At 42.2% G+C, this 13821-nt stretch overlaps 1 protein-coding gene across 1 annotated transcript in view; it reads right to left on the reverse strand.

The window, feature by feature from the left end:
• Nucleotides 1-2926: 2926 nt before the first annotated feature.
• Nucleotides 2927-13821, reverse strand: part of CES5A (carboxylesterase 5A) — a 272768-nt gene continuing 261873 nt past the window's right edge. Inside the window, exons 10-14 of the mRNA XM_027516516.1 lie at nt 12722-12790; nt 10827-10974; nt 6099-6248; nt 3509-3581; nt 2927-3418 (exon numbers count right to left, since the gene is read on the reverse strand). Coding sequence (XP_027372317.1) covers nt 3187-3418; nt 3509-3581; nt 6099-6248; nt 10827-10974; nt 12722-12790 — 672 coding nt within the window. The 3' untranslated portion in view covers nt 2927-3186. The remainder of the gene's footprint in view (nt 3419-3508; nt 3582-6098; nt 6249-10826; nt 10975-12721; nt 12791-13821) is intronic.

Below are 13821 nucleotides of genomic sequence, written 5' to 3' on the forward strand. Positions count from 1 at the left end.
TTAATATTGATTGATTTTCAGATATTGAACTATCTCTGCATGCCTGCCATAAATTCTGCTTGATCATGTTATATGTTCCTTTTACTGCATAGTTGAATTCAATCTGCTAATAGCTTGTTGAGGAATTTGCATCTATGTTTGTTAGTGATATCAGCCTGTAATTTTCTTTTTTGTGTGATATCTTCATTTGATTTTAGTATCAGGGTGATGTTGGCCTACTGTGATGAGTCTGACCCAGGTAATTTCAAATGACTGCTTCTGCCCTGGGTCTCCGAGCATGTAATATTCTGTGTGTGTCCTTAAGTGTGGAGTTTCTGTTTCCTACAGCCTTCTGTCTTTCATGAAAGTTAGATCCACTGGCTTGCCAAGTCAAATGTTTTGGGGGATCATCTTCCTGTGCAGGGTCTCTGGACTGAGGACCCCAATGTGGAGTTTCGACTCCTCACTCTTGGGGGGAACCTCTGCAGTTAGAATTATAATCCTGTTTGTGGGTTGCCTATACAGGGGTATGGATCTTGACTATAATATTTCTGCCCCTCCAACCTATCTCATTGTAGATCCTCTTTTAATTAATATCTTTAATTATTAGCCTATCAAAATATTTTCTGCTAGTCTTCATGTCATTCTCATTGATAATTGCTCTGTAAATAGCTATAATTTAGTTTGCCCATGAGAGTAGGTGGAATTGGGGTCTTCCTACTCTGCCATCTTGGCCATGCCCCATAAAAATGGATTTTTTTTAAGATGCTCTAACAATTAGAAAAATACATATGCCACATGATTAACGCTCAGCAGTTCTTATTCAGGGTGTGCATTGAACATGTAAAAGCTGAAAATATAGATATCCAGGTCCCTCCCAAGAAGATTTTGCCTCAGTTAGACTGGGGTGTGGCTGGACATTGGATTTTGAAAAAAACCTCCATATAATTCTTCTACTTACACCCCATATAAATTCTGAATTAAATGAAAAATGTTGGATACCAAATGTCATTTATATTTCAACTTTGATTTGATAAAACATCTGGTTGCAGGTGGACAGGAATATGAGGAGAGAGGGCCCTATATCTGGATGAAGTAGAAATATGCTCCCTCCAGCAAGATACCAACCAAAATAAGAACCATATTTGATGTTAGGACTGCATTCAGTATATAAATAATATGTGTAATTTCATTTAATATAATAATATTTAAAAATATGAATTGAGTGGTATTTTCTAGTTGGTAGTTTTGCCAAATATCAATGTAGAAATTAGCCTTCTGCAGCTGCAGAAGCAATTGAATTTTCAGCTTGCTTGCATATGGCTCAGTCCCTCTTTTAAGAGCCATAAATTAGCCTGAACATCACTGATCTGCAACTTTCAAAATCACTTAAACTAGAGACAATCCAGTGACTTTGGATCATCTGCTGATGGAGGCAGCCAACATGGCAGGAAGAGTCTTGCTCTGGAGGGACAAGAGATTCAAGGCCTGGTTGATTCAAAGTTGGCTTGCTGCTAACTCACTAAGTGATCTTGGGTGAATCCCATCACCTCTGCAGATTACTGTAGAATGAGAAGGTAAAGGGTCCAAACCTAAACACCTTCAGGGGGCAGGAAATGTCAGTGAGCGAAGTGGGCCAGGACCAAGACAGTGGGGAATAGTGAGGGCTGTGGAACATTGAGAGTTCATTCCTTTGTCAAGGGATAGCCACTCCTCAGCTCCTGCAGACTGTTCCATCAGAGGACAGTTATGAAGGTTGTCCACTGCACAAGGACACTACTTCAGAGGATGTGTCATTCATATCACAGATGTAGATATTTTCTGGGGAGAGTTCTGAGGAAAGGATATCTTCTAATTTGCACAAAGGTACTTCACGGGCTTTCAGAAGTCCACATTACCGTGTGGTAATTCTGTTCCAGTGTCACCAGATCTGTTGTTGAGAAGCTGTAAATATAGCTTTTAATGTGAAATTTCCCTAATTTAAAATTAGGTGGAAAATAATTCCAAAACATATTTGACATTGTGTGAGCTAAACAAAATACTTGTGGGGATCAGATTCAGGCTGTAAGCGAAGATCTCTGACCTAGATGAACTGTAAGTTACTGAGATTTCAGAGACTTTCTTATTCTGTGTACTTCATGTGTAATTCTGAAGGAATAAAAAATAAACACTAATTACCTGGGTAAGTTATATGGATGTAACAGGGATTATATGGGTATAAAAAGTCAAAGTATACCCTTTGAATGATGGTATGTATAATGTTCTCCCTAATTATCATGTGGTTAACTTTAATTCATCCCTTCTTATTACAAATGTTATTTCTCCAGAGAGAGCTTCCTGAGACTTTCACCTAAGTTAGGTTCCCCTCTTATACTTTCTTAAAACACCTTACTTTCCTGAGTGAATTCTTCAATGTAATAATGTAAGATAGTCACATGTTTGAATGTTTGCTTCCTGTCTGCTTACCATTCAGTGGAGAGTATGCCTTTGTTAACCGCTATCTGCCCACTGGAGATACTACTGATATCTATCAGGCACCCAGTGTGGATTTACTGAATGATGGATTAGGCTTCACACATCCGTGTAACTTCTTTTCTTCTTGGTGTCTCTGACTGAACTGCTGCTTGGTGCTTGACTTCTGGGACTCAGACCTTGGAGGACACCTGGTTTCCATTTCTGAGGAGGATCTCTGGTATATCCCCCTCCCTGAAATATCTCTAGAGTCAGATAAGAGACATAGTTCAAGGCAGTGATGTTCAGGACATCCATTCTTGGTTTGTGGTTAAAATTCACCTGGATGGGGGTTGGAGGACTCGTAATTTGGGAAACGTACACAAGATACGTTTTGCTGATAGAAAGCCCACTTCATTTTGGTTGCTGGGACTGTGGGGAGAGTTTTCAGCCCAGAATTAAATTCTGTTCCCTGTAACATGTTTTGCATTCTTATTTTATTTTAGATCAGTAACAGGATCATGATGATGCCAACTGATGGCCCAGCCTTCTTCCAGCTTTACTAAAGAAATCTGGTAGCCTTCCAAGACAAACTGCATTTTTTTATGTTGAAAATAGTTTTTTAAGGATCATCCCCAAGTTCCCAAAACACAGATAAAGCAGCTGATTCCATAAAGTAACTGAACACAGATGAAGCTAAAGATGGTGGAAGAAATTGTAGGAGAAGGAAAACCAAAACTACACAAAGATAACTTCTCAGGGAGCAAAAGAGAAAATGAAAGGCAGGAGTAGAAAAAGGAAGGTTGAGGAAGAAAGAGAAGCCAGGAGAGCTCCGGACGAGGTCATCATTAAGGGGAGGGTTTCTGTCCAAAATTTCAGCTCCAGCTCTTTCAATCTCTGTCCCACGCTTATGTTCAAGTCCAGCTGCAAGTATTCCTCAGACTGCCTGTAGGCCGGCCACAGAGGCAGACCTTTCCCATTAGGATTCCTGGAAGTGAGAGATTTTTTTGCCTCAAATACCCAGTGAGATTTTCATCCTCAAATATCTGGTATGGAGGAAGATGGGAGGTTCACTTACCCAGTCCGAGCAAAGTTAGCCCAGTATCTCATCATCTTCCTGCTCAGCCCTTTCTCTTCCTCTGTGGCTTCTTCTGGAGGAAATAATCACAAAATCTCATTCCCACAATGATGTGCCAGAAGCCCAAGGGGCCTCACATTGGATGAATTGCTTTGGCGCCTTTCTTTCTGTTGCGTCCCTAACAGCCTGCTAAGTCTCAGTACTCATTGTGCATTTGCAGACAATCACCTTCCCAAGCAACCATGCTTTCGCATGGTAGAGGCTGAACACACACCGTTGCTGTCTGTCCAATGCTCTTCCAGCCCTTTCCAGGTGACTGCGATTTCCTTGGGGACAAAGATCACCTCTTTTCCTCTCTACCAATCCATTAATTGTATGTGTATTTTTTAATTTGAAAATGTAATACTGCTCAAAGTACAAAATTAGAAACACAGAAAGTAAATCTAATGAAAGTTAAGTTTCTCCCCATCTCTTCTCTCTAGTCACTGAGTTACCAGCCTCAGAGGCAACCTCAGAGGCGACCATTGTTTCCTCGTTCTTGAGTGCACTTCTGAAAGAGTGTAGATGTGCACAGGGCTTTAAGCAGACATCTTTTTACACACTTGGTACTATAATGGACACACATTCTATATCTTTCTCTTTCACTAAAACCATATCCAGGAGTTAGTTCCACATTGGCACCTATAAAACTTCCATTTGTTGCTCTTTGTTGTTCTAGAAACATATAATATATAAATATATATTTATATGTATGTGCTTGCGTGTGCGTTCAGTCATGTCCGTCTCTTTGTTACACCATGGACAGTAGCATGCCAAGCTCCTCTGTCCATGGGATTTTCCAGGCAAGAATACTAGAGTGGGCTGTTATTTCCTCCTCCAGGGGATCTTCTCAATCCAGGGATCAGACCCACATCTCTGGCATCTCCTGCATTGGCAGGCAGATTCTTTTCCACTGAGCCACATGGGAAGCCCATATTTATATTTAATTATATGTAAATATATTATTCAGGTATCCAGTACTATATTAATGGGTCTTGACATTTTTTGAATCTTTTGCTCAAAAAAGCAATGTTTCACTGTGTGCATATATATTTTTGCACACGAGGAAGTATAACTGCACACACAAAAAAATCTTAGAAGTTGAATTGTTGGACTAATGACTACGTGCATTTTAAGTTTTGATAGAGTGTTCCATTGATACATGAGGTTATCTATTATCCCCCACCTGCTCAAATACATTATGTAAAATGTTCTTCCCAACTTTGACCTATGAAAAATGATTACTTGGTCAAGGTTAGTTTTTAATCCTCTTTGCCAGGAGCCAGTCTAGGTAGATTTTTATGTTCAAAAGCCACTGGTGTTTCTGTTTCCCTAAACTATCTATTTATATCTGTTACTCAGTTTTTGACTGGGTTGTGCTTTTCTCATTGATTTCACAAGCTCTTCAGATACCAAGTAATTTAATTCTTTGACCCAAACACATGTTGTTCATTTGTCCATTTTTGAGAGTCCATGTGCCCATCACATACTATAGACTCAGTGATGGCTACTGAGTAGTAATAGTAATATTTATTAAGCACTCACCACGTGATTTATGAGAATTGTTTCATTTAATCCTTATGACAACCTAAGAGGTAGTTCTGTTATTACTGGCATTAAAGATAAGAAAGAATAAATAAAGCAATGAACAAACCACACTACACACACTCTAGAGGAGAGGTTCTGTCCTTATCACAGAGCGGCCAGCGTGAATTGGTTAAGGGTCCATATTGTGCAATTTTTTAAATGAAATAGTTTAGTCCTAACTCCCGTGTATAGTTCCTGTGGTTTTTAAATTTTTGATAACCTCAATGAACAGGTCATAAGCTCAGGAATAAATGAGCTAACCTCACTAGAAACAGTTCACAAGCATTCACATAAGATCACCTGAATCCACACCACTTTCAGCTAAAATTATGAAAAATATGGCTTTTGCCTTTGAAAGCCCTGGATGGTAGCCTCAGGGGAGCTCTGGGAAGGGCGGGGAGGATAAGATCAGGTGTCAGGGAGAGGGAACTAAGTGGCTTTGTTTCTCAAAATGATCAGATTGTGGGACTTACTGGTGGTCCAGAGACTAAGACTGTGCACTCCTAATGCAGGGGACCCAGGTTCGATCCCTGGTCAGGGAACTAGATCCTATATGCTGCTATTAAGAGATCACATGGTGGAACTTAAGATCCTGTGTGCCGCAAGGACAATGGAAGAACTCACAGGCCACAGCTAAGACCCAGTGCAGCCAAGTAAATAAATATTGAATTGCATGAGTGCCCCCAGATGGCCACCCTGCCTTTAGTCCAAACAGAAACATTTATCAAGCAAATGTTGGCCCTTCTTTTTCATCCTTGTTTCTAAAACTATGACTGGGGCCATTCTCCAGGGAAAGGTTGTGTCTGTTAACCAGAGGTTCAGTCCACCCCGCCAGCACTCCCAGGCTCTTGCATAGTGGTGAGGTGGGCGAGGCTTCATGCTAAAGGTGGTGATTCTCTCCTTATCCCCTTCTCCCTATTTCATGTTCCTGCAAGAGCAGGAACCCCTCAGGCCAGTTTCTTACCAAACATGACAATGTTGCCCTTCAGGAAGGCGCCTCCAAAGACGAAGCGGATTTCATCAGTGTGATCAGCCTTGACAAAAGATGGCTTCCTGTCCTTCAAGCACTGGGGCCGATGCTGAAACTCATAGAAGTAGACAGGGGCACCAGCATCTACAGGAAGGTCGAGAGGGTTTGTGGTAGACATGCAGGCAGGGGACAGTAGAGGCTGGCCCCTCACTCCACCCATCTGGTCTGGGATTCACAGACTCACAGGTGGAACAGCCCAGAGACTAGAGGTGACCTAAAAAGCTAACTCCTTCTTCCTCATCTGAGGCTAGGGTTTCCTGCTCCTGGAAACAGAACTCATTACCCCTCAGGGCAAAATTCTGAAAGAGATGGGAATACCAGACCACCTGACCTGCCTCTTGAGAAACCTGTATGCAGGTCAGGAAGCAACAGTTAGAACTGGACATGGAACAACAGACTGGTTCCACATAGGAAAAGGAGTACGTCAAGGCTGTATATTGTCACCCTGCTTATTTAACTTATATGCAGAATACATCATGTGAAATGCTGGGCTGGAAGAAGCACAAGCTGGAATCAAGATTGCTGGGAGAAATATCAATAATCTCAGATATGCAGATGACACCACTCTTATGGCAGAAAGTGAAGAGGAACTCAAAAGCCTCTTGCTGAAAGTGAAAGAGGAGAGTGAAAAAGTTAGCTTAAAGCTCAACATTCAGAAAATGAAGATCATGGCATCTGGTCCCATCACTTCATGGGAAATAGTGGAAATAGTGTCAGACTTTAATTTTTTGGGCTCCAAAATCACTGCAGATGGTGACTGCAGCCATGAAATTAAAACATGCTTACTCCTTGGAAGAAAAGTTATGATCAACCTAAACAGCACATTCAAAAGCAGAGATATTACTTTGACAACAAAGGTCCGTCTAGTCAAGGCTATGGTTTTTCCAGTGGTATGGATGTGAGAGTTGGACTGTGAAGAAAGCTGAGCACCGAAGAATTGATGCTTTTGAACTGTGGTGTTGGAGAAGACTCTTGAGAGTCCCTTGGACTGCAAGGAGATCCAAGCAGTCCATTCTGAAGGAGATCAGCCCTTGGGATTTCTTTAGAAGGAATGATGCTAAAGCTGAAACTCCAGTACTTTGGCCACCTCATGCGAAGAGTTGACTCATTGGAAAAGACTCTGATGCTGGGAGGGATTGGGGGCAGGAGGAGAAGGGGACGACAGAGGATGAAATGGCTGGATGGCATCACTGACTCGATGGACGTGAGTCTGAGTGAACTCCGGGAGTTGGTGATGGACAGGGAGGCCTGGCGTGCTGTGATTCATGGGGTCGCAGAGTCGGACACGACTGAGTGACTGAACTGAACTGAACTGAACCCCTCAGGGCAGCCTGCAAGGGCAACAGTTCTACTTTTCAAAACAAACAAACAAACAAAAACCAAAGGAGGGTGGGATAAATTAGGAGAATAGCATTGACATGTATTTAAATACCATGTGTAAAATAGATAGCTAGTGGGAAGCTGTTGTATAGCACAGGAGGTCAGCTCTCTGTGCTCTGTGATAACCTGGAGGGCTGGGGTGGGGGTGGATGGGAGGGAGGTCCAAAAGGGAGGGGATGTATGTATACTTATAGTTGATTCATGTTATTATACAGCAGAAACTAACACAACATCATAAAGCAATTATTCTCCAATTTAAAAAATGCTTTATACTGATCCAAGATGTACCTCCTTGTGACTTCCTTTCATTGACCCTGGTTCAGCTGTCTGCAGAAAATAGGACAAAGCTATCCTCCTGCTTCCAAGATGCTCCACTGCGTCCTATGTTGCTTCATCTCTCTTCTACTGCACGTCTTTGCTCTGCCATTTCTGCTCCTTCTCTGCATCAGTTTCTCTCTATTGGATCATCACCATCAGTGGCAAACAAGCTTACAAAGTCTCTCATTAAAGCACACACGTACACATGCATGCATGCATACACACAGAGAAACACATACAAGCATACATACTCTTGGTTTCAACTTGCCCTCCAGTTACTGGCTTATTTCTCTAAATCCTTTCTAGCTAGCCTTAATAATGCAGTTGCTTTGTACTCACAGTCTGTGCTTCCTTGCCTCTCATTTTCTCTCTTTTCATCAAAGTATCAGGTAAAAAGCACAGATTTTAAATGTGCATTTTGGTGAAATTTAACAAATGCGTGCACCTTCATGTAAACACCACCCCAAGCAGGATACAGAGCATTTCCATCACCCCAGAAGTTCCCTTGTAGCTCCTTCTAGTCATTCTACCAAGAAACACAATATTTTTATTCCTATCACAATTGATTAATTTTGCTTGTTCTTGAACTTTGTGTGAATGCAATAACACAATATGTACTCTCTTGAATCTGGCTTCTTTGGCTCATCATAATGTTTTTGAGGTTCATCCATGTTTTCCCTGTATCAATAGTTGATTCCCTGTCACCAAGTAGTATGCTGTTGCATGAATATACCATAAATTATTTATCTATTCATCTGATGAAAGACATTTGGGTTCTTTCCAGTTTGGGGCTATTATGATTGAAGCTGCTGTGGATATCCATACACAAGTCTTATGTATATTTGAATAATAGAGTAGGTATATGTCTAACTTTGTAAGAAACGTGCTGTTTTCCAGAGTGATTGTAACCATTTCACATTCTTGTCAAAAGTACTAAACATTCCACATCCTTGGCAATACTTTTTGGTATATGGCTTGAGTTTTTAATATTAAATATTAATCATTCTAGCAGGTGTAAATGATTGCCTCATTTTGGGCTTACTTTGCATTTCCCTGATGATTAATACTGTTGAGCACCTTTTCATGTGCTTTTTGTTCTCATTTTTCCTCTATTGCATAGTGTCTTTTCAAGCCTTTCACCCATTTGTAAATGGATTATTTGTCTTTTCATTATTGAACTATAAGAATTCTTCTAGTCTGGATATGGATTTTTTTGGTGGGATAGCTGTGTTGTGAATATATTCTTCCATCTGTGGCTTGCTTTCTTCACTGTAAGTCGTAAAAACTCACCAACATAAATGTCAACATTTTAATAGTTTCAGGGTGTGTAATTCAGCAGCTTTTAGAAAGTTCAGAATGTTGTGCAATCATCACCACTATCTAGGTCCAGAACATTCTTGTCACTCCAGACAGAAACCCAGGCCCGTTGAAGCACTCATTCCCTCATTGACCCCTCCCTTTCATTCATGAAAACTCTATGACTCTGTAGATTTGCCTATTCTGGACATATCACATAAACAGAATCACACAACATATAAGCTTTTGTGTCTGGCTTCTTACACTTAGCAGTGCTTCCAAGCTTCATCCATGTTGTGGCATGTATCAATATTTCATTACTTTTTAATGGCCAAATAATAATTCATATATATAAATTAAATATATATGTCCTGCATTGGCAAAAGGATTCTTTATCACTAGCATCACCTGGGAAGCCCCATAATCCAAAAAGATACATGCACCCTAATGTTCATAGCAGCAGTACTCACAATATCCAAAACATGGAGACAACCTAAATGTCCATCAGCAGAGAGATGGATAAAGAAGATGGGGTGTGTGTATTATGTATTTATATATACACATATATACACAGTGGAATACTACTCAGTCATAAAAAGAATGAAATGATGCCATCTGCTGCAACACAGATGCAACTAGAGATTACCATACTAAATGAAGTAAGCCAGAAAGAAAGTAAGCCGTGAAAGAAAAAGGCAAATACCCTATAACATCACTTACATGTAGTATCTAAACTACGACACAAATGAACCTAATTGTGAATGGGCTCACAGACACAGAGGACAAATCTGTGGTTGCCAACAGGGAAGGGGGATGGGGAGGGACGGACTGGGAGTTTGGGGTTAGCAGATGAAAATTGTTATGTATAGAACGGATAACAACAAGGTCCTACTGTATAGCACAGGAAACTATACTCAATATCTGTGATAAGCCATAATGGAAAAGAATACTGAAAAGAATATATATATGTGTATATATATACATATATGTAGCTGAATTATTTTGCTGTATAGCAGAAATTTACACAACATTGTAAATCAACTGTACTTCAATTAAAAGTAAATAAATACAAACTTTTTTTAAAAAAGAAAGAAAGGCAGGTTTGTGCCCCACAAGTAATCTCTTTCTTATTGCTCCACTGCTCCTTATAGATATTTGGGAAGACATTTCCAGACAGGGCTTCCCAGGTGACTCACTAGTAAAGAATCCACCTGCCAATGCAGGAGACATGGGTTTGATTCCTGGGTCGGGAAGACACCCTGGAGTAGGAATTGGCAACTTGCTCCAGTATTATTGCCTGGAAAACTGGAAGATTGTAGCCCACGGAGTCACAAAGAGTCAGACACAACTGAGCATGCACACGCACGCATTCCAAAGAGAAAGGTAAGTGTGGGCCGGCCTCTGAAAATATGGGGGGATGGGACTTTTCTACACAGTCCTGAAGAAAGGAAAGTACTAGAATCAACAAGGACTGATCAACATTCCTGAACTCTGAAAGGCAGGGGAACTGCGAAGGTCAGCATGCAGGGCTATATCCCAGGCAGCCTTGGGAGCTCCCTCTCAGCAAGGGAACAGCAGGGCAGGGCAGAGCAGGTGGCCGCCAGTATACAGGCAAAGGGATCCCTGCGGCCACCAGCCTTGCAGGAGGAGGCGTGCGAGGAGACTTACCTGTGTGATATTGAGCTGTGACCAGCCCAGGGATCACAAAGAACACATCTCCAAGCAAATCCAGGAAGCGATTTCGTATATCGACCAGAGAGTGCTTATTGTGGAAATATTCATTAGCCACAAGGTATAAATACTGGACAGGGATGTGCTGTAAAACATCATGGTAGCAAGAGATCCAGGTCAACTGCAATAGCCATCATAGCGACACTCGCCAAACATTTGCCTTTGCAAGCATAATTCTGAGTGCTTTATATGCATTGTCTCATTGAATCCACACAGTAATACTATGACGCAGGCATCAGAATTAACCCCATTTGACAGGTGAGGGAACTGAGGTTTAGAGAGGTGATGTGGTTTGTCCAAAGTGGTAGAACCATGACTCCTTCACAAGTCTATTTGCATCCAGGTCCCATGTTCTTAACTCCAGTATAAGGTGTTTGGTCATGTTCACCCATCCCAACAGTCTACAAGTCCCTCAGATTCAGGGAGAGTGCCTGCTATCACTGTTCAGTTCAGTCGCTCAATTGTGTCTGACTCTTTGTGGCCCCATGGACAGCAGCATGCCAGGCTTCCCTGTCCATTACCAACTCCCAGGGCCTGCTCAAACTTATGTCCATCGAGTCAGTGATACCATCCAACCATCTCATCCTCTGTTGTCCCCTTCTCCTCCTACCTTCAATCTTCCCCAACATCAGGGTCTTTTCCAATGAATCAGTTCTTCGCATCAGGTGGCCAAAGTATTGGAGCTTCAATTTCAGCATCAGGCCTTCCAATGAACACCCAGGACTGATTTCCTTTAGGATTGACTGGTTTGATCTCCTTGCAGTCCAAGGGACTCTCAAAAGTCTTCTCTAACACCACAGTTAAAAAGCATCAATTCTTTGGTGCTCAGCTTTCTTTATGGTCCAACTATCACATCCATACATGACTACTGAAAAAACCATAGCTTTGACTAGACGAACTGCTTTTAAATATGCTGTCTAGGTTGGTCATAGCTTTTCTTCCAAGGAGCAAGTGTCTTTTAATTTCATGTCTGCGGTCACCATCTACAGTGATTTTGGAGCCCAAGAAAATAAAGTCTTTCACTGTTTCCATTGTTTCCCCAACTATTTGCCATGAAGTGATGGAACCGGATGCCATGATCTTAGTTTCCTGAGTGCTGAGTTTTAAGTCAGTTTTTTTCCCACTCTCCTCTTTTACTTTCATTAAGAGGCCCTTCAGTTCCTCTATCACTGTACCCAGGACCTAAGGACATGCCAGGGTGTGCAGACTCTCAAGAAACATTTATTCAATGAAAAAATGAATGAAATGAACCTGGCACAGAATACACACTGAGTGTATGTTTATGGAAAGAAGAAAGGAAGGAAGGGAAGAAATCTGTCTCTGTCTTAGTGTCTAGGTTGATATATCTCTATACCCCTAGTATAGGGAGTGAATGAATAAATGATTGGCTAAAGGCCCTCAGCACTGCTAGAACAGAGAACAGTACCTGACTGGTACGTAGTGAATATGGGTCTCTAGTCCCAGGTGGTTTTCAGAATTCAAAACTTTTCAGTTCTTAGATGAATAATTCAGTACATATGCTGCATATTATATGATATGCTCAGCCCCCACATTGATCACATAGAAACATATAGTGGGACAAAGTGAATGAACGTGTAGGAATAATGAAGACCAATGGCTGTGTATCAGTCTAGGTGAATTTTGGCTGCCGAGCTTGTGGGCTGTCAGAGCTATTTGGATGTTGAGACTGTGGATAAGGGATTGCAGAACTCTGTTTAGTGAAGATCTACTAATGAATGAATGAATAAATCTCTATCCCAGCCTTACCCCTGAGTGTGACCCAGGAGGTTTGTGAAATGAATGGATCTTGGAGGAGAGTCAAGCTCGCTTACCAGGACTGAGTGTATCAGTTGCAGGGCGAGGGACTTGTTGGAGCCCCAGAGGATCTCAGGAAACTCCTTCTGTGGAAAGAAGCAGGGAGTCCTCCGTGAGTACATCAGGTCATCAGAAGGGAAACTGGTCTCCCCAAGTGCCCAGGCACCCACCTTTCAGAGGGGAGGCTGGCTAGAGCAGGAACCCTTTCAGCCCCGAGGGGTCCATGTGTAAGGAGCAGCCTCAGTGGGTTGGTTGAGCAATGATGATTCTTTTTCTCACATTTGAATTTATCAAGCAGCCGTTCCCTGTCATACCTGAGGTCTTGAGGGAGCTGAGTGGCCACCACGTTATGAGTTGGGTGTGTCCTCTACCAAATTCCTATGTGGAACCCCTGCTGCTGCTGCTCCTGCTAAGTCGCTTCAGTCTTGTCCGACTCTGCGCGACCCCATAGACAGCAGCCCACTAGGCTCCCTGTCCCTGGGATTCTCCAGGCAAGAACACTGGAGTGGGTTGCATTTCCCTCTCCAATGCATGAAAGTGAAAAGTGAAAGGGAAGTCGCTCAGTCCTGTCCGACTCTTCGAGACCCCATGGACTGCAGTCTACCAGGCTCCTTCTAGGACCTCAGAATGTGACTGTGTACGGAGAGGAGGGTCTTTAAAGGGGTTGTTGAACTAACATGAGGATGCTAGGATGGGCCCTAATCCAGTCTGATCGGTGTCCTTACAAGAAGAGGAAATTTGGACATGCAGAGACTCAAGGGGTGTGCACACGGAGGAAAGACCTGTGAGGCCACAGCGAGAAGGTGGCCACCGGTAAACCAAAGAGGAGGCCGCAGAGGAAACCAAACCTGCTGGCACTTTGATCTTGAACTTCTAGCCTCTAGAACACTGAGAAAATACATTTCTGTGGTTTAGGCCACCTCTGCGGTATTTCATTACGGCAGCCCTAGGAAACTAATGCAGACCACCACTTGGCTTCAACAGCAAGTTGAAGTGGTTTATTTATTGCTCTCTTTCTAAAGTCCTTTGTCATTGGGCTGTCTGAGAAACCAGCAGTTGGCAGAGGCAGGCAGCAAGTGAGGCTGCAGAGTGGATGGTTAAAAACACAGAGGCTGCT

Source organism: Bos indicus x Bos taurus, chromosome 18 (genome assembly GCF_003369695.1).
Source record: "Bos indicus x Bos taurus breed Angus x Brahman F1 hybrid chromosome 18, Bos_hybrid_MaternalHap_v2.0, whole genome shotgun sequence".
NCBI lineage: Eukaryota > Metazoa > Chordata > Mammalia > Artiodactyla > Bovidae > Bos > Bos indicus x Bos taurus.